Genomic DNA, 22243 nt, shown 5'->3' with positions numbered 1-22243 from the left:
ACCCGCTTCTGTGATACCGCATTTGCGGTTATTCCTCCGCTTCTGCGGAAATTACTTAAGTTCCAGCCATCTGCATCTGCGGTTCTCTTAGTCGCTTCTGCGGTCCCAGTCAACATACCTCTGGCCGGTTCTGCGGCCCCTCTCTCGCATTTGTGGCGCCGCACCTGCGGTCCCCAATCCATAGGTGTGAAAATACCAGAAGCAGCAATTCATCAGTTGCAACAACAATCCAAACTTCCCGTTAACCATCTGAAATCACCCCAAGGCCCCCGGGATCTCAACCAAAAGCACAAACATATCCTAATACCTTATTCAAACTTGTTCCAATCATCAAAACACCTCAAACAACATCAAATCCCCCGAAACACATTGGATTCAAGCCAAACTTCTTAAAATCTTCCAAATTCCGCTTTTGATCAAAAACCCAACCAAACCACATCCAAATGACCTGAAATTTTACACACACATCCCAAATGATTCAACGGAATTACTACTACTCTCAGAATTCCATTCCGACCCCTATATCAAAATCTAGCCTACCAATCGGAAATCGCCAAAATATCAACTTCGCCAATTCAAGCCTAAATCTACTACAAACCTCCAAAATTCACTTCGATCACGCTCCTAAGTCCCATCACCTCCCGAAGCTAACCGAACCACCGGAACTCACATTCGAGCCCTTTAACACATAAGTCAACATCCGGTTGACATTTCCAGCATAAACTCACTCCAAAGAGACTAAGTGTCTCAAACCTTACCAAAATCATTCCGGATTCGATCCGACCAACCCGATACCACAGAATACGGAATCAAGGCATAAAAAAGCAGAAATGGGGGAAAATGGAGCGGTAACTCATGAGACAACTGGACGGGTCGTCACATTCATCCTATCATATTATCGATAGTTCATGAATTCAAAATCTGCATCGCCATCATCTCTTCCTTTTGACTTGTCGAAAATCTCAAATAACTTTTCAAACTTCTCATCAAAATATTCCTATAAAAAATTACTAACAATGATTATTCTGAATAATAGAATAACATTATCAAGAAAAAAGACTTATCTATAAATAAGCTTACCTTGACTTTTTTCACAACCCCATCCACAATAACAGATTGGTTATCTCGTCGAAACTCTTGAACAACTTCTTTCGCGATCATGCGCTTTTCTTCTGTTGCATGGTTTTTAACCTCAATCCTTACCCTATAGTATAGAAATAGAACAACACAACAATTTCAGAAAATAGAAACACAGAATAAAACTTCAGCTTTAAGAATGTTGAAGTTCAACAAATACAGAACAAAATATCAGCTCTAAGAATACTAAAGTTCAGTAAATACAGAATAAAAAATTCAGCCAAAACATGTTGTAGTTTTACAAATACAGAACACAACTTCAGCTCCAAGAATGTTGGAGTTCATAAAAACAAAATTAAAACTACAGACAAAACATACTTTACTTTTACAAAATACAAAACAAAACTTTAGCTCCTAGAATGCTGAAGTTCACCAGAAACAAAACAAAAATTGCAGACAAAACATGTTGTAGTTTTACAAAACACAGAACAAAAACTTTAGCTCAAAAAACAATGTTGAAGTTCAGCAAAATACGAAACATAAACATCACATAAAACATCCTATAATTAAGCAAAAAATAGTGTGAAAAACTTTAGATTAAACGCAAAAAAAAAAACTTACACGACATATTGTGTTAACTAATTCATCATCAAAATACTGTTTAGAATGTTTAGAACGACTCTGAGTACGAGGTGATTCTCCAATTACATGAGTTCGATTCGTTTCTTTTGATCGACTCTGACTACGTGGTGATTCACCAGTTGAAGGAATCGGATTCAGTACCTTCGATCGAATGCAACTGCATGGTAATTGTCCAGTTAAAGGCATTGAATTCAATTCCTCTTCGGTAGGAATTATCTCCAATACCCTAAATGTCCGATATTTCTATTTAATACAGAAAGGTATATTAGGAAAAATAAAATAAAACTGATACGTCAACATATTGACAAAACTACAGAAAAAAGGAAAAATAAAGAATATTAACTTACACCATAATTGCTAAAGTAATCCTCATGAAGTTCTTTAAATTTAGGCTCCCCCAAAGATTGATAACGTAACATCTTGGGAACTTGAGGGACATCAAGGTAGTCGTCATCTTTTAAATACTTGTCCCGAATATCTGGGAAACACTCATAGAACTAAACACATAATGGACATAGAAATTTGCCTACAGTATACTCAGTTGGATTATTTTTGTCCTTGTTGTCCAAAACATGTTTTATTGAGGTAATAATCTTCTCATAAGATGCATTACCCCAAGGATAATTAAGACAAGCCTCATCGTCTTCAACAATAGCTACGAACCCCTCTAACACAATTGATTCATTCTTTCTTCCGAGCAAAATAGACTCCACAATAAGAATTTTCATAAGCTTCACAACATCTTCATCAAATTTGCTTACGTGTTTGAAATTCACATCATTCTTTTTAATTTGATTCCATATCATATACTCTCGAATGTCCTTCAAGGTCACAACCTTAGACCTCCCAAAATAGCGCTTCGGAATCTTACTCTCTTGTTTAATTGGGTTTTCAACATTATGTGTTGTGATCCTCAAACCGCACATAATGTGAAAGTTTTCAAGGTTGAACAACATATCACAGCCAAAAATCTTGAAACTAATGGAATCTCAATCATTGATGAATACGCGAGAAAGAATCAAACAATGAACCAACTTCATGCTGCAATGGAAATTCTCCATAGCCATGATATACCGAAATGTACCATTATTCAGCTTCTCCTGTTGTGCAGGAGTCAAGAAAGTTGCAATTACACCCTTCAAATCGTGTTTCTCCTTCTAGTAATCACGAAAGTTAAACCAATCTTGAACTCATATTATCTCTCCCCTGGTTTTGTAGGTACAACAGGGACTGAAGGAGCTTTACGTATTCTAGGTGCTTTAGGATCTTTAGGTGCTTTGGATTTCGTAGATGCCATCTGTTCAAAAAAATTAAATGTGGAAAAAATAACTTCAAAACATTATCAAAAATCATTTAAAACTTCCGCACAGTTTGGCTTAAGTTATATTTTAAAGCCCTCTAACTTCAGAGAAATATAGAACAAAACTTCAGCTCTAAGAATGTTGAAGTTCAGCAATTATAGAACAAAAACTTAGCCAAAACATGTTGTAGTTTTACAAATACAAAACACAACTTCAACTCTAATAATGCAGAAGTTTATCAAAAACAAAACTGCAGACAAAACATACTTTACCTACACAAAACACAAAATAAAACTTCAGCTCCTAGAATTAAGTTATCCTTAAAGTATTATAAACTTCACACTTTAATAACATCATCTATTTGAGCCTCAAAATTTTTAAAAATTTCAACGCCTCCAACAATCACCGAAGAATATATAGAATTTTCATCAAAAATACAAACACAGTTTCAAAAAACCTAAAAACACTAATCCTAAAAGTAAAACCTACAAAACTAATGCACTAATCATAGTAAAACCTAGGAAACTATTTTAGCACAAATAAAAAACGACTCAACTAAGATTACTATCAACAAAAAACCCAGAAATTAAATCATAAAACTAATCCTAAATTAGAACCCCATACAAAGTTAATGCAATGTACAAAAGCAACCATTAAAATTGTACCTGTGATTATACTTAATTTTGTTGGAGAAGAAACAATTGCAAATCAAGCAGAATGCAATGGCGAAAACCGTTTGATTTTAGAAAATAATCAAAAACTACGAAGAAGGATAGAGAGACAGAGACAATATGTTGTATACTTGGAGAGAAAGTAGTCTTTTAATAAAGAAGAGCAAAATTGTCTTTTTAAAATGCTTTTAACAATAAAATGGGTACAGATGCAAATGGAAAAACAAAATGAATACAAGTTAAAAAAGGCAACCAAATAGGGCGCCCCATTCAATTTTTACACTTGTATTAACTTGGACATAGGACCGTGTTGACCGTGTGTCGACAAAACGAACTAATAAATCGAATAGAGATAATGGATTATATATGGAGAGATGTAGCATAAAATAGGGAAAGAGGAGAAGAGAGAGAAATAGGAAAAGTATGTAACTGAGTCCCCTAATTTAAGACACTAATAATGGATTGTATATAAATTATAAGCAATCTTTGTTTAGAGCGGATAATATACGAAATTAAGACAATTTTGGTAAATAAGTTTTAAATATTGTATAGAAACTAAAAATCCTTTTCAATAGGTGAAATACATAAACGGCCCCTTTAAGTTGTCCTCAACGACCAGACAAACACTTCAACTGACCCCTTTACCATTTAGACACTTCAAGAGGCTATTAAGTGTGCCAAGTAAACACCCAAGCCCAACAAAATATATGCGTGAGTAACACTTGCTAGTGATGTATTAAATATACCAATAAAAGAATGACACATGTAATTTGTAATAAATATTTGATACATATAATTATAAAAAAAATACATTTAAAGAAAAAAAGAAAACTTTTGCAAACCAATGCCAATCTCCCCCCCCCAAACCATCTTCTTGCTTCCCCATCTACATCCTCAATAACATTTCTCAAATCAATCCCAAAATATTAAAAACAACTGAAATTGGCTACACTTTGACGAGTAGGGATGGAGTGTAGGCTATGATTCTTCAAACTCAATTTCAGAAATTTCGTCTTCTTCAATAGAATCCAAACGAACCCAGCATCAGTGGTCGAACAGACTTCATCGAGCAAATTCGAATAGACCCAAAAAATTCGAACAAACCTATCTTCTTCAAATAGACTTTAAACAGACCCAAAAATTTCGTCTTCTTCGAACAAACCCCATCATCGTCTTCTTCGAACAAACTTTGAAAATTTCGAACCACTTATCGAATCAGCTGCAGTCATCCTTAATCTGTAGATTCCGCTTCACAAAGAAGTTTTCAATAAAGATTTTGAACATTTAATCGATTCGACCTCCAATTTTCAGATCAAAACAATTGGATTGACTTCCAGATTCAATTTGTTAACGAGAACGCATTACTATACTCTAATCAGGTGATAGTTTGGATTAACTTACTTTTTGTGTTAATGTTGGAATTGTGCAAATTGAAGATATTGCTCGAGTAGCCATTGTTACAGATCCGTCTCCATGGAAGTTGCTATTTGAGCTTGTGCTGAGCTTGTAAAATCACTTCACGTGCCCAAAATATTAGTAGCAAACACGCACATGCCACATAAGCAACATGTATTTACTTGACACACTTAATAGCCTCTTGAAGTGTCTAAATGGTAAAGGGGTCAGTTGATATGCTTGTTTGGTCGTTGGGGACAACTTAAAGGGTCCTTTATGTTTTTGCCTTTTCAATACTACATGAATAATTGAATACAAAATAACCGTTAAAATAGCACGGTCTAGCCAGTTTCGGACTGGTCATTCAAAAATAGCTAGCGTTTGTCAAGTCATTAAAAAATAGCCACTATTTTGCTGCAACAGAGATCGGTCCAACATAATATACTGGAGTTCGATGCACCTGTGTATGAACTTCCAGCATATTATGCTGGACCGGTATACTTTGCTGGCTCCAGTATAATATATTGGAGACTGGAGCACCGGTGCTCCAAACTCCAGTATATTATGCTGGACCGGTATATTATATTGGAACTCCAGTCTAATATACTGGAGTATTTTTCCGGATTTTGAATAGTGTTTTCGTTCAGATTTACCTTTACATGAAAAGTGGCTAAATTTCGATTACTTTTAAAATTGTGGCTATTTTTGAATAACCACTTGTAAATCTGGCTATTTTTGAATTTTTCCCCATATAACCGGACTAAAATTATGTGGGCTTTGCCCTCGCAGGTTCGAATCATGCCGCACATGCTTCAGTAAACTTCAATTTTCCTCTTTTTTTTTTTGTCTCCGATTTTCTCTCTCCATCGTCTCAGATTTCAGCTCTTGGAGCGGTTTCGTCCTTCGGTCAGTTATGACTAACGAAAACGATTCTGGTGCAAGTGGAAGTTGAGTACGGTTCTTGTGCTTTTGGTCTCCCCTCGGCTGGGATTTGGAGGGATCTGTCGACAGAGCTCCACAATCTCTGTAGTCTGATGCCATCATAAACCCAAACCCTTTGCAACTTTCTACATTTTGCTCAATTTTAATGGCATCAACTAGCAAAATGCCTAGCACTTCTGAGGATGATCTAGAAGAGGAGGTATTTTTCCAGTGGCTGGTACATTTGTTCTTTAACTATCATTGTTAGCAGCACTATAATATTTAGTCGAAGAAATCATGATGTCAGGCACAACATCAGAGAGCTACATAGTATCAAGATATTGTTAGATCGACAATAATGTTGCAAGGCCTGTTCAGTTTTCTGAAAAGTATTTTACTATTACAAACTAAGGGTGTGTTTGGCATAACGAAAATGTTTTCCGTGCAAAATGTTTTCTTGGAAAACATGTAATAATTTTATTCATTTTCTGGTATTTGGTACACTTAAGGAAAATAACTTCTCAAGAGTATTCATAAATAATTTAGATATAATAAACATGAAGCCATAAACTTTCGAACCAACAACCTTCCGAACTCACAAATTTATAAACTTCCGAGCCGCTAAACTTTCGAAACCGGGAACTTTCGAACCCGTAAACTTTATAAACCCATAAACTTCCAAACTCTAACTTTGTAACTTGTAAAATTTCGAACCTGTACATCGAAACATGAAAAAATTAAAAGTATATAAAAAAATATTTTCTTTTTTCGGGGGGTGGGGTGTACATAAAACAAAAAAACCGAAATTTGAAATTACAAAAAAAAAGGTAAAAAAAAACTTTATTTTGTGTGTGTGTGGGGGGGGGGGGGGGGCAGTTTGGGGGTGGGAGTGGTACAAAAAAACAAAAAAACAGAAATTTGAAAATTACAAAATAAAAAAAGTAAAAAGAAACCCCTTTTTTGTGCAGGGTGGGGGGGCAGTGGGGGTGGGGTTTGGCGGGGTGGGGGATGGTGGTGCAAAAAAAATAAAAAAAACAGAAAATTGAAATTACAAAAAAAAAATTAAAAAAAAATAATTTTTTCGGGGGTGGGGTGGATGATAGTAGGCTAGGTGGTGACGGAAATAAAAATTGAAATTTGAAAGAAAAGCCTTTTTGGAGAGAGGGGGTGGTGGGTAGGCGTGGGCATGGGTGTGAGGGTGTGGGTTGGTGAGGATAGAGAATAGGGTGAGGAAGGTTGAGAAAGTTTTGGAAAATGTTTTCCTTCTCTTGATAAGGAAAACATTTTCCTTCAATTGAAGAAAAATGAGTTCATAAGGGAAATGTTTTCCAAAACATTTAAGCCAACCAAAAATGTGAAAATTGGAAAATATTTTCCGGAAAATATTTTCCAATTTTCACATGACACACCCTAAATCATCTATTCAACCAAAAGCTTACACTCAATTGAAATACAAACTCAAATACAATAAGCACCAAATAAATGCAACTCAGAACATGTAGATTACACATGGTAGGTCGAGATTTCTGAACTTCAAATTAGGCGTTTCTACGATTTAAATTTTCATGAGAGCTTCTGTTGTGGTCGTAATGTTGTTGAAGTTTTGTCTATGTAAAGCTCACTCTTATATCCTTCTCAAATATAATAATTCTGGTTGTCCTTGTGGTTGTAGCAGCATGCAACCTACAATAACACTATCAGTATTTAAGCATTATGGCACTATTCAACTCCCAGATGTATTTGAAGACAGATTACAAAAGAACATGTAAATATGAGAAACACTATAAAAAATATTGTATTTCAAATCACTGCTCCTACAAATCATGACAATTCTTGCTCATAGCCATGATATTCCTCCAGGACTCACGACGGTAATCTCATTTCATACTCATGCCATTACAAATTTGTAGTGGTTGTGTTGTATGCTCCGAAAACCATAGAGGTTTGAGCTTCCTTGAGGTTATCACCTTCTTTGCAAGTCTCTCCCTCTTTCCTTATACAATAATCAAAGCATGCTGAACAAAGTTTAAGAAAGTTGGACTGAAGAGATTATCAATCAACAAAATAGAATCAACAAAAAGTGGAAAAAGAGGTCAATGAGAGACTTTGAATCTGTTTTAAAGGTTATTATGCTTATACATAATAATTTTGGTTCCAATGGTCGGTGCACTATTTTCAGTCTGTAAAATATTCTACAGTTCTTCTATTTGCTCTACTTTAGCTTCCACAATATCTGAAATTTGATAAAACATTCCAGAAACAAAAGAGATACAAAACTCAAGTCCCACAAATCAGAATAAAGGATGTCAACAAGAACATCAAATATGCAAATAAAATATCCTTTATGTGCAAGGAGAAAACGAAGAACGACAAGTCATTAAAGACAACTTTTGTGTTAGCCAAATAAACAAACGCATACCTTTTTCAAGTCATCAGCTAATATCAAAGAACTTCCACTTATTCATGTGACCGAAGCTCGTCGTTAGTAGGCAAAAGCCCTTCACTTCAAAACAATCAATCAGGACTGACGCCATCTTCGCTTCTTCTGATTATTGAAAGTGAACGTTAAAGCTTTGAAGCAAATCTTCAAGCATTCCTTTCAAGTCAGCTAATCAAATATAATTTTTATTCCCAAATGCTCCAAAAAAGAATCTGATAACAGTCCTAGGCAATAGGGCACTAAATCTCTCCATATAAACTACAAAGAGAATGACACCTATTTGCAAGAAAGAAAAGTCTCATATATTTCTAACATCCATGTAAAATTCTATTGTGGATATTAACTTATCTTTTCATCAATCATCTTAATATATGATATGTACTCAAATAGGTTAGCAGACACATTTTATCTAAACAATACTACTCATAAAGTGATATGCACAAGTATTATTTGTTCAAAAGAATGAAAAGTTCTTCCAACTATTAGCAATAACTACTGCACCCAATCTTTCTTGCAGCTTGGTTGAACATTAAGCATACCTTGCTATAGCAAATTACAAAAGGTAACGATATCTTTGCCATAAAAAGAAGTCCTTGCCCTTCTGTTCTTATTATAGAAATTAAATAAGTTAAAGCTTGATGCAAAGCTCAGTACATAGAAATTAGTTATTCCACTCTTGAGATGTCAATCAAGAAACAGGAACATTGTACACTGATTCTTCAGCTTTTAAACTCCAATAGCAAAGCATGAAGACAGACAGAGACAACCCTAGTTGTAGCCAAAACTATAATTTTTGACCAGATTTTAGCTCAGTACAAAGTGATAATTTTTGACCAGATTTTAGCTCAGTACAAAGTGATCCTTATATGGATATATATGTAGAGAGCATATGACAGTGGACAGAGAAATTACTCTCCCACATAAGTACTCCAAAAACAACTGATAATAGATTCCATCTTGCACGCAATTCAGTTGGGTAATGGAAATTATAAAAGAATAAGACAAAAAGGAAAGAGCTACCAACGCAATTCAAAAAATGACTTCAAAACTAAGGTGTTAAAGAGCTGTCAAGGCGTCAAAAAACCACCACTGTTTTTTTTTCTTCCTTTTGATAGGTAAAGACAATCACACAGTTAATAAACCCTCATCCATGCAAATCATTACGATATATGAGAAAAAAACACATAAAAGAGTGAAATTTTTCATCAAATGCGAAGAGTATAAAATAAGTGGCAAAGACAGAGTGTGACATTCATCGAGAGACCAACTTCACCAGAAATATTGAGAATGAAATGTTATTGAAATAAATTGATGAAGCACCAACTGTGCCCATTGTGATTCAACACAGTTATTCAGGAGTTTGGCATGACTCGTAGTGAAGCTGATCACTCTGTATTTTATCGACATTCTGCTTCAAATCTCTGTATTTATCTGGTCGTTTATGTTGACGATATTGTTATTATCGGCAATGATCAGGATGGTATTAGTAAGTTGAAGCAACATCTCTTTCAGGACTTTCAGACTAAGGATCTGGGCAGATTAAAGTATTTTCTAAGTATTGAGGTCGCTCAGTCTAGCTCAGGTATTGTGATTTCACAATGGAAGTATGCCTTAGATATTCTTGAGGAGACAGGAATGATAGGTTGTAGACCTGTTGACACTTCGATGAATCCGAATTCTAAACTTCTGCCAGGACAGGGGGAGCCTTTTAGCGATCCTGCAAGATATAGGCGGTTGGTTGGTAAATTAAATTACCTCACAGTAACTAGACCTGACATTTCCTTTCATGTGAGTGTTGTGAGTCAGTTTATGGATTCTCCCTGTGATAGTCATTGGGATGCAGTTGTCCGCATTCTTCGGTATATAAAATCAGCTCCAGGCGAAGGCTTATTGTTTGAGGATCGAGGCCATGAGCAGATCGTTGGATGCTCAGATGCTGATTTGGCAGGGTCACTTTCTGATAGACGTTCTACGTCTAGATATTGTGTCTTAGTAGGAGGAAATTTGGTGTCTTGGAAGAGCAAGAAACAGAATGTGGTTGCTCGGTCTAGTGCAGAAGCAGAATATTGAGCAATGGCTATGGCCACATGTGAGTTAGTTTGGATCAAACAGTTGCTCAAGGAGTTGAAATTTGGTGAGATTAGTCAGATGGGACCTGTGTGTGATAATAAAACTGCTCTTCATATTGCGTCAAATCCAGTGTTTCATAAGAGAACTAAACACATCGAGATTGACTATCACTTTGTTAGAGAAAAGATACTCTCGGGAGATATTGCTACAAAATTTGTGAAATCGAATGATCAGCTTGCTGATATTTTCACCAAGTCCCTCACTGGTCCTCGTATTAGTTATTAGTTATATATGTAACAAGCCCGGTACATATGATTTATATGCACCAGTTTGAGGGGGAGTGTTAGTTTCATTGTATAAATAGTAGTAAATAACCCTAATCCTATGTGTATTAGGAGTAGGGCGTGTATTGTATATATAAGGCTCATTGTATTATTGTCATTTTTAATCAATAATATATTTTTTCCCGTGCTTTCTCACAATGAGGATGCTGAGATGGATGTGCGGGCACACCAGATTAGATAGAATTAGGAATGAAGTTATTGGGGATAAGATGAGTGTGGCTCCTATTGAGGACAAGATGCGGGAAGCGCGACTTAGATGGTTTGGACATGTGAGGAGGAGAAATACAGATGCCCCAGTAAGGAGGTGTGAGAGATTGATATTGGAGGGCCTCAGGAGAGGTAGAGGTAGGCCGAAGAAGAGTTGGGATGAGGTGATTAGGCATGACATGGCGCAACTACAGCTGACCAAGGACATGACCCGTGATAGGAAGGTGTGGAGGTCGAAGATTAGGATAGTAGGTTAGGTAGTCTAGTACAGTAGGTTATTCATACCGGTAGTGTTAGTACGTACTCTCGCATTAGCTTTTTGCATTTCGATCATCTTACTATCTTGTTATGTATGCTGCTTTTACATGGTTTTTTGGTGTTGTCCCGTCTTGTTTCTTGTTATTATTGGGGAACCTATGCTTGCCTAAGCCGAGGGTCTATTGGAAACAGCCTCTCTACCTCCACAAGGTAGGGGTAAGGTCTGCGTACACACTACCCTCCCCAGACCCTACTATGTGGGATTATACTGGGTATGTTGTTGTTGTTATTGTTTCCTCTCACCCAAAAGGTCAATTCATTTCAATTTCACGCCCGTTTTCTTTGTAATTTGAAGCTATCAAGGAGAAGCGGATGAAATCAATAGTTTGGTATTCGTATTATGTAGCAAAATATCACCTTCTAAATCACGTGAAAATTGTTTTATGCTTTAACAGTTAACGAGCAACATTATGAAACATTACTGTCTAAGAACTCGCAAATTGAAATAAGAGGGGAGAAATTAAGTGAGTAATTTTTTCTTTCTTGCTATTTAGACTTTCGGATTTGGTCTTTGTTCAAGGCACATGAATTATAACTGACCTGGTGGATGGTGGTTCTCATATTTCTTATTGTTGTTTCATATGCAGTTTGAACATTTTGATGATTTCACCCTTGCCTCTTCTTGGGAAAGGTATTTTTTTTCAACCATAGCAACTCACCGCATTTTTTTGTGGTATCCTCAACTTATGTGCAGCGTTTTAGTATCATAGGAGCCGAAGAAACTAATAAAGTTACTAATATTCTATATCACAGGTTCATTTCTGAGATAGAGGCAGTATGCAGGAAATGGTTGGCTGATGGCACGAAGAATTTGTTGGTATGAATGTTTTGTTTATTCACCTCATCTTTACCGGGAAAGAACTTGTGATTTCATTAATGATTTAACCTTTTTGAATGACATGCATGCCCAATGGAAATGATCATTTTACACATTGACTAAAAATTTATCATTTTGACTGTATTTGACTGACTACTGACTTTCATTTCGTACATTTGACGGAAAGAGGTCAAGATTTGGTTGAGAATACTATATCTTAGTTTGCTATTACCAGAAGTAGAAGTTCTCGCTCTGTCCATCTTTCAAGAGATTGTGATGGCTGTAGTTGAATGTTGACACCATATTCATTAGTGTGGTCCCCAAATAAACCTGATAAGGGACTGGTTTTGATTTTCTATTTGAAAGATTGAGTAATAGGTCGAATAATAGGTGTGGCGGATACTTGAGTAAAAAAAAAAGATTTGCTTACTAAAGTCTTCTATTTAGTTTAGGTCGTTCCCCAAAGATTTGCTAGTAGCCTGTCTTTTGGAAACAACAACAACAACGGCCCAGTATAATCCCACAAGTGGGGTCTGGGGAGGGTAATATGTACGCAGACCTTACCCCTACCCCGAGGGGCAGAGAGGCTGTTTCCTGGAGACCCTTGGCTCAAGAAAGCAACAAGAGACGATATATTAGTACTATCAATAGACTCATAATAAAATAACATAACATAACATAAAATAACAAAATAACAATAATATAAGAAATATAGGAAATATAGGAAATACGAAAAAGATGGAAGGTATAATAATATCCGGTAGATAAAGCCCTGCATCAGTAGCTGACCAGTAGCATCCTAAGACAGTAGCCTGTCTTTTGGAAAGGCTATTTAAAAAGAATTTGAGCTTCAAGCTCAACCTATACCTATAAAGAAGTGCTAGGTGTGATCGTTCATCATTGTTGAAGTGCGAAACCTAAGTGAATGCCAACAAGGTCGAAAGCACTTGCCACTACTTTTGAAGGAGTAATGGCTCCCTAAAAATCATCTGCTTTTAGTTTTGTCCTATACTTATAAGAATGCTGGAATAGTTTATTAGATGTTTCAGGTTCATCATCTCCGATGTTTGTAATATTTATGATTTTTTCCGGAAACTAATTAGTCACTAGCTATTCCACTTATCAAAAATAAATTATTAGCCAACATGGTATGTGGGTTTGTGCGGGATAATTTGCTGTTTATATCTGTTAATAGATTCTGTGACAATGGTTTTATTTCTGTCAACAAGTGTTTCCTTTAGAGGAAAAAAACAAGTAGTTCCTTGACGGTTTATTTCTCTGAGTGGAATCTTTTGGTCGAAGTATGAAGGAAAAGATTCTGTTATTGCTTGTCTTGATTCCTTGCTTCTATTTTTTTGCAAATTATGTGATGGTAGAAAAAGGACGCTATCTGCTTGAATATCTCTGAGGGCCTATATAAGGTCAAAGCTGACCTGAAGTACGAGATGAAAAGCTATTGCATGGAGTACTATTTTGGAACACTTAATGATGGTACGTAAATAAGTCTACTTTGAAATTAAAACTGAAAATATGTTTCTTTCTTTTTTCTCGGGACTGCCTAACAAATATCCAAAAATTTATTTGTGCCAGGAAAAGGAAAGGACTGGAGTTGTGTACTGCATGATCTGCAGCTGTTTTTTGGGGTGAATGAGTTCCTGGTATCTCTATCACTTATAAAAAAAAAGTTCCTGGTATCTCTATCTCTTCCCCTAACATGTGGCACAAAGAGGATGAGACATCTGTTGTATGTTTAGCACCTTGATATGGGTTATTATGTTTAACTTTCTTTTTTAAAATTGAATGCATGTCTCTAGGTGATTGCTCCTCAAAGTGCCAGTGGTGTGGTTCTTGATGGACCAGAGGCCAGCAAACTTCTAAGTGCAGTTGCTATTGCCTTGTCGAACTGTTCCAGGTATGGTTGTCAGTTGCAAACTTCTTTTTATATCAACCTGTAGGATCTATACCTTTTAGTAATTGAACCGAAGTACTAGTCTTCTTCAAAATCACTCAAAGGATTAATCTGTCTTTTTCAAAATCAAAGTGAGATTTTGATGGTGAACTAACATGCTTTGTCAAGGTTTCTCTTCATAATTTAAGTGCAATAGAATTAGAAGCTAGCTAACCTTGCTCAATTTTAAGCAAAATCTTGTTAGAAATAAATGGGCCCTAAATGAAAGAGAAGTTGACAGAGTATCCATTATTGAGAGAACAACATATAATTTGTGACATAATGTAATGTGAAGCATATAAAGTTGGTTATTCAGAATCATAGAAGTTGAGAAATTGAGAAAGATGTGAAGATAATGGCTACATATTTTATTTTCATACATCCAGGGCTTTGGTCTATTGGTAGAGCACAATGCGTGATGTGTGGATTAGGTGCACGTCATGGTTTGAAATGTGCCACAGACAAAATCCTGTGATGAATGGTAGATGGGTGAGCCCATTATCCATTGAGTTTCGATGCGTGTGCCAGTTTGCCCTTGGGGATTTCTCGGTTGTTCCAAAAAAAAAAAAAAGAAAATCTTTCATCCTCCGGCAAGCAGCATGGCACATTAGCTGTTACAAGAGTCCTTGAATTTCTTTAGACTTCCTTCTGCAAAAGGCCAATATAACTGAATGGAGAAAAGTCGGCATATTTTGGAAGCTCTGTAAATTGCAAGGATAGGTTTTTTGTTTCTTTTAGTTTGCTCTTCTTCTGTACATATGATTTTGGCACTGTTTTTATGCATTGATATATAAAACTTGTTACCATTCTAAAAAAAAAAAAAAGAAGAAGAAAAGTCAGCATAATATCTATATCACTTGAAACTTTTACTAAGATATATGTAGCATTCACTCGTTGGCAAGAGAAGCGTCCTGCCACTTCTATAAAAAAATGAACTTTTGCAAATTGTAGGAGTTAGCTACACCCTGTAATTGAAAATCTGCAGAGATAACAAGCACGGCCACTGAAAATAACCACCTTGTTGAAGCTAAGGTATAATCTCTACCATATTAAGCTGACTTCTGTCGAATTTCTAATGTGCTGCTCTAAAATAGAGATCATACTTGTATTTGGCTTCTTCAGCAGATGGTGATGCTCATCTCTATGTATATTACATTTCTTTCCTTTCTGTAATGAATAATATAGTACACTTTTGATCTTTTTCACCCTTTGCTCCCTTCAGTTTGTGGCCAGCATTCGTTCCGGTGCATGATCCTTCTCGTAAAGCTTACATTGGTATTCAGAATATGGGAACCCTTTTCACCCGGCGATTTGAGGCTGACCGTATAGGTAGCCAAGTGCCGGTGAAGCTTATGCATTTGGAGGGATTGTATGAGCTATTTGTTTCTAAATTTGTAAGTTCTCCATTCAGATTGAATATTTTGAAGTAGTTTTATAGCTTATGATGTCTTAGTGGTCTTGCAGATCTTGATGACTTCCCCTATTGCCTAAGCTGGAATACTATAAAACTCCATGCATGATGTTTGTTAGCTCCTTTTGAAATATTACCATTGCTTTGTCTAGACCTTTGTGCTTTATTCTTGTTGTCACACAGTGTTTGACATTTTGGATCATGAGAGCAACATGCCTAGTTCCTGCTTTAATACATGTCACAGGCTATTGACATTTTGGATTATGTGAGAGCAGCATATTTAATTCACGTCAAGAATTTTTTTTAACCCATTTTGCCACCTTGAAAAGGAGAAAAAAACTTTGCACGCTCTCTACAAGGTTTCCGCCTAGAGTTTTTCCAAAAGGGTAATTATATGTTTTATTTTTTTAATTTTTATTTTAATAATGGTAGTGTCTGAGTCAGCTTGCTCGCACCTCGACTAATCCACCAGGTATCCGCTAACTCCCACTAGAACAGGTAGGGGTTAACTAGGTTTACTAATGTCTAGAAAAATGGAAAGAAATCACTCAATGGTTTTTGCTTTCGCTAAGATTTGAACCTTGGTCTCCCATGGCTCATTGTAGCTGCATTGACTACTAAGTGACACCCTTGGGGGCAACATGAGGTTTTATATGTTTTAATACTGCATCTGCTCTTGTTTTCAATGGGTTGCATTGCAATTTTAGGGTTTAATTAGCTTCAGCTTATGTCCTGAGATGTTCATCTTAAATTACTTGCGCAAGGCCTTCTCCAATGAGGACTTATCTACGCATCTTTTCGAAGTGAGTTTCAAGATGAAGCTAACCTATTGTACACTTCCCTACGATGAGGATGATGATGATGATGTACAAGAACCTGAGGCAGGGAGTACAGAATCTGGTGGGAGTCCCAAAAGCAATCATCACAATAAGTCACAGTGGGATGATGATTGTCCTTGGAGTGAATGGTACTCGTCAGAGGACCCAGTAAGAGGTAATTATATCGCTGAGGATGCTAATAGTTGTATGAGTTTTCTTTCCTAGCGCTGGATCTGGTGGCAATGGAACAAGTGACATGAAACCATGTTTACCTGATTGATCTCAGGTCCTGTTTTAATTTCTCATATTTGGGTGTAAGGGTCTTTGGTCATAATTCCTAAATTGGGACTATGGAAGCACATTGAATTGACAAAATGAAAATGCATAGGTTATTAACTTTTGTAATTGTGGAAAGCCTTTAAGGCAATACTATCATCATCTTTTGGAACCTTGACATGGAAGTATGGAACAAATCTATTACACTATAAATGGGAACACTTTGTTTTAAGGAGTATTATTTTTCTAATTCATTCTTCTGTATCCAATTACTTTTTGTCATATATATCCTTTTGCTATTATTTCTTTATTATGTGGTTATGATGCAGGGTTTGAGTTGATTGCGGTGTGGTCTGAGAAAGCATTTGAAAGTTCACTTGATATGGCTGAGTTGGAAAATGCTTCACCTCTTGAAGCTGATGACTGGTTGATATTTCCATGTTTGTCTGAGACTCTGTAAGAGAATACTCTAAGTGAATTATATTGGTAGTTTGTCATTTAGCATGTCTTCAGATATGTTCTGTTAAGATTTTTGTTTGTTTAGGTGCATGCGATAATAGAAGATGTCACCTAGAACATAGATTGCTTCGGTTCATGGCACGTCAAGAGTTCGAGTACGCTATCTAACCTAAAATGTCACTAGGGGCAGCTTCTTTAGGCACACTTTGAAAATCTCATACAAATAATAATTTCTTTTTTTAAGATAGAGAATATTTGAAAGGCATAAAATAGCAGATACTTTAAAATCTTAGGGGAAATTTTCTTACATAAAATGGATTTGGAAAAGGGAAGAAGCTACTAATGGTATAACAGAATGATAATAATTTGTATAGCTAATTTTATCATTCCAAATAGGCTACTGTATCATTACTATCATGTCCAAAATGCGGATCACGATTTTCTTTAGCTAGGCGTTTGAAATAAAGACTTAAGTATCATTGAAACACAAACAACATTGTCAAAGTTGTTGATTAGCATGATTCCAGGAGACTTGATTAGGAGTGTTGATTCGCATAATTTCAGGAGATTTGATTATATTTAGGAGATCTAGTTTTATTCTGATATTATTTGATAGCTGGATTGATTGTATAGATTTATTTTATTTCCTTTATTAGCATTAGGAGCTTTGTATAAATTCCCTTGCTCATGGATGTAAACATATACAGAAATACAAGAAGCCTTTTCTTCTTCTCAAAATCTACATGGTATCAGAATATTGCTGCCTTTTTAGGGTGAGTTATCTCCCTCGCAGCACTAGAGTTCCGTTTTTATCAAAGAGGTCGAGTTTTCTTTCTCTTGTTGGCTGTCCGCAACACAAACTCCTTCTGATTTACTTCTGATTGTCGATTTGGGTGCAAATAGACACATGACATGCTCTTCTAAAGGCATTCAAAACTATTCTCTGTGTCCCAAAGGAGATAATGTTAAAATAGCCAATGGTTCTTTAACACCTATATCTGAAACAGGTTCTGTCATTTGTACTCCTAAACTATCATCTGTGCTCCATGTCCCTGAGTTCCCTAATTTATCTTTTATTTGTTAGTGTCATCACCAAATCTCTAAACTGTAAAAGCGAGTTCTTCCCCGATCATTGTATTTTTTAGGATCTTCAAACAGGGAAAATGATTGGCAGTGGTAGATTGCGTGATGACTTGTATATATTAGATGAGATTCAAAACTCTGGTCAAGCCTTTTTTGGGGAAAGTAAGGATGTCAACTAAGAAATAATATAGCGGCATAGATAGTTAGGACACTCATAATTGTTTGTTTTGAAGAAGTTATATCTCGATTTGTTTTCAAGGACTCGATTTGAATCTTTGTTTTGTGATGCGTGTGAATATGCCAAGCATACTAGAAACTCTTATCCTGTGAGTGATAATAGAAGCACAACTTCGTTTATGACTATTTATTCTGATGTATGGGGTCCTACCAAAACTGTTTCTTTGTCTGATAGTCGATGGTTTGTTACTTTCATTGATTGCTACACTAGGATGACTTGGGTATATTTGTTAAAAACCAAAAGTTTTCTTTTGTTTTAAGTCATTTCATTCGATGATTTGTACTCAGTTTGATGCCAAAAGTATCTTGAGAACTAACAATGGCAGCGAATACATGGATAAAAGATTTGGTACTTATTTGGAGTCCAATGGGATAGTCTATCAGACTAGTTGTCCTTACACTACTGCACAAAATGGGGTCGCTGTAAGAAAAAATAGGCATATGTTAGAAGTAGCAAGATCTCTTATGTTCACCATGCATCTACCAAAACCTTATTAGGGGATGCTATTCTTGCGGCTGCCTATCTTATCAACAGAATGCCACTTAAACCCCGCAATTTTCAAAGTCCTCTGGAAACTTTAAAGGGTAAGAATGAATATACTATTCCTCCAAAGGTGTTTGGGTGTGTTTGCTTTGTCCACACTAGAAATTTTGGGAAACTTGATCCTAGAGCTATAAAGTGTCTTCATTGGGTCTTCACTGTGAAGCACAAAGCTAATGGGTCAATTGAAAGATTCAAAGCAAGATTAGTGGCTAAGGGATTCACTCAGACTTATGGAGTGGATTATCAAGAGACATCTGCCCTTGTTGCTAAGATGAACACTGTCAGGGGGTGGGAGAAGGGTTATCAGGTAGCTGAGGTTGAATCGTGTACAATGAGCAAACTTTCACTCCTGTCCAAAACAGTGAAGGATTATTTGTTTTGTGCGTCACTTAAATTTTTTAAAATTACAAGTGGCAGGGTTTAGAGATCCTGCTCTTAAAATTCTCTTTTGATTCAATGATTGCCTTACCTCTGAACTTTGCACACCCAATTTGGAGTCTTATTTCGTAAACATTTGGTATTTTCAGCACTGAGGATTCTGATGGAAAGAGGATTGGATTTGCATCACAGTTGCGGCTTCTTGTTGATGCTCTGGAAATGTCAATGGAAGCAAAGTTTATAGAAGATTTTGTTTCAGGTTCTAAAAGTGTTCATGAAGCATCTGTACTTCAGCTTTCAGATTAATGTAGCTCCAATGTCAGATCTTAATGCATGTGAAGTAAATCTTGACACATTTGTTCTTCATTTTGCTTCCGTCATTAGAGCATTCAGGACCTGAGACTTTGAAGTCTAGTGCAGTCATACCTCCTCCAACTGTCCTTGATCGTGTGCTCAAAGACCTTTTTCATGAGGGTATGTCACTAGTTATTCATTTTTTCAAGTGGTTGTTTTTGACTTTTATTATTATTTCCCTCTTTGGTTATATAAATGTGCCGCTATGCAATTATGGCATATCAACTGCTACTTCCTGGGGTCTCAACATGCATTATCCCCACCTCTGGCTCTACATTAGTTTTATACCCATCTCTGGCTCTATGTTACTTTTGCTTAATTTTGAGGTTAAATATTATGATCAGTTGCATTTCACATGTGAAGCAGCAGTATGCGTATTTTTTAGGGAGTAATAAGTATTTGAACTTGTCTCGGACAAGCGCATTGCATGTGTACCCCATATTTATGAGTGTAAATTTTTTGAGAAATACATAAATATTATTAAAAAATATTTTGAGTTATAAAATGAGAACTAAAGAAAAAAAATTGAAATTCCTGAAAATGATGAATGTTAATCTCATTTAACGAGCACATCAAAGGAGAAAACCATACCGAACAAAAGTCCACGGAAACAGAAGCAGTAAGGTTGATCATTGATCCATCATGTGTTATATCATTATTTATCCTCAGTACATAAATCATCATGTGTATGAATTTCTTTCATATCTCTCGTGCCATATTAATCCTCCATGTGTAGGGTCGAAATGTTGACAATATTGAAGGCATTGTTCTTTATACATATTCGACAAACAAAGATAAAAGAAAAAAAATAGACAGACACATACAATTTATTTGTCACTGAAAACAATTTTGTTTTGCCAGAATATTACTCATTCTTTCATTTTGAAAAGATTTAGTGGAGCAGTTTAACTTTGTGCAATATATTTAAAAAATAAATTAATTATGCTGAACTGTTTAAAGAACATTGAATAATCAGTGCGAAAGATCCAAGACACCATTCCTTAAAACAAAATAAAAAAAGAAAGAAAAGGAAGATGATTGTATAATATTTCAAATTAATGTTGTGCCATGATTATTTCCCTCGCAATATGATCACTGTATACGTAAATATGAAGCGCAATCCCACATTCCTATTCCATATTACATAGAATTACCTAAAGATGAAAGAACACTAACTTTGGCCCTTATAAGCAGTGAAAAGAGAATCAAGTCACTTGCTTTTCAACTTTTACAATAGAAAAACAAGACTATAAAATTCTAAAATGGATTCTTGTACATTTATATTACTGTGTCCCACCAACTTCACCCCTAGTGAGTTGGTTGAGTCCAAGAAGCTGAAAGGATTTCGCAAGGGTGAATGATATCAGATGGCTTTGAAAGAAAATCTATTTTTAAGTGGAAAATTACATTACATGATCATTTCAAAAGAATATAGGAATATGAAACCCAATGTGAGAGCAAAAACGAGAAGATAACATGTTAAGAAATAATACTAATGTTAGCTTTAGAAGATGAATAGTATGCTGGAAACAGTACAGTAATAAATTTCTTACAAGTAAAGGCTCATGTTAAAAAGTTTATGATTTCAAGTCACACTTTCTAACATAATTTTATATATTACTCCCTCTGTTTCAATTTAGATGACACACTTTCCTTATTAATCCGTTCCAAAAAAAATGACACGTTTCTACAATTGGAACTAATTCAACTTAAACTCTTCATTTTACCCATTTTACTCTTAATGAGAAGCTTTTATAACCACACCAATGTCATGGCCTCACAAAGCTTTTACCCCTTAAACTTTGAAGACCACAAGTTTCAGAAGTATTTTTTTTTCTTAAACTTCGTGCCGAGTCAAACTACCTAATCTAATTGAAACAGAGGGAGTAATATTAAGGGTAGAAGTGGTCGTTTATCTTTTAATGGGCATTATGGTAATTCAAATTTGAACTTAGGGGCTTCCCACATTTAGTCTAGTATAGAAGTTATAGATGTACATTGCAAATCCTTTGCTTATTTAAGCATAGTCAACTACCAAACTAGTAAATATTATTGCCTTTGTCACTTTTTGACTGGCAATAACAAAGTGACATAGTTAGATAGAGCAACTCAACGTCTCAACCTGTCATTATTTGATGAGCAACTTGACATGTCATTTTCACTAGTCTGATACATATTTCATAAATCGACTAGATGATTGAACTTACCTAGGGGTGTCAATGGTTCGGTTCGGCCGATTATTTTATAAAATTTGTACCATGCCAATTTTTCGATTATTCTATTCTGTATAACCAAAAGTAGACTTTCCGAAACCATCCCAATCATATCGGTTTCTCTTCGGTATCGGTACGGTTCGGATGATTTTCGGTATTTTTTAAAATGTCATGTAAAAGTCACTAGTAGAAGTAGAGTGCAATAACATATGTACTTTTATATGACTTAACAAAACTCTTTAGACATTTTTACTGTTTAAAGGGTGATGAATTAAGAAAACATGAAAGATGGCCAGAGTATAGATCCATCAACTATTCT

The 22243-nt window shown here is 35.6% G+C and overlaps 1 protein-coding gene across 9 annotated transcripts in view; it reads left to right on the top strand.

Moving 5' to 3' along the window:
• Positions 1–5864: 5864 nt before the first annotated feature.
• LOC107824993 (uncharacterized) overlaps positions 5865–22243 on the top strand; it is a 36278-nt gene continuing 19899 nt past the window's right edge. For 2 of the 9 annotated variants that reach the window (XM_075222882.1, XM_075222886.1), the window contains exons 1-12: positions 5865–6227; positions 11974–12017; positions 12140–12203; positions 13580–13694; positions 13794–13894; positions 14018–14115; positions 15374–15545; positions 16327–16555; positions 16986–17112; positions 17823–17888; positions 19507–19616; positions 19742–19831. In XM_075222882.1, the coding sequence (XP_075078983.1) occupies positions 6174–6227; positions 11974–12017; positions 12140–12203; positions 13580–13694; positions 13794–13894; positions 14018–14115; positions 15374–15545; positions 16327–16555; positions 16986–17112; positions 17823–17888; positions 19507–19616; positions 19742–19831 (1270 nt within the window). In that variant the 5' untranslated portion in view covers positions 5865–6173. Of the gene's footprint in view, positions 6228–8964; positions 9010–11781; positions 11851–11973; positions 12018–12139; positions 12204–13579; positions 13695–13793; positions 13895–14017; positions 14116–15102; positions 15184–15373; positions 15546–16326; positions 16556–16985; positions 17113–17822; positions 17889–19506; positions 19617–19741; positions 19832–22243 lie in introns of those variants that run through there. The other 7 variants (XM_075222887.1, XM_075222883.1, XM_075222888.1 and 4 more) reach the window with 7 other exon arrangements.

Source organism: Nicotiana tabacum, chromosome 10, assembly GCF_000715075.1.
Source record: "Nicotiana tabacum cultivar K326 chromosome 10, ASM71507v2, whole genome shotgun sequence".
NCBI classification, from domain to species: Eukaryota; Viridiplantae; Streptophyta; class Magnoliopsida; order Solanales; family Solanaceae; genus Nicotiana; species Nicotiana tabacum.
The sequence above is the reverse complement of the archived record's forward strand: the minus strand, read 5'-3'. Positions and strand labels throughout refer to the sequence as shown.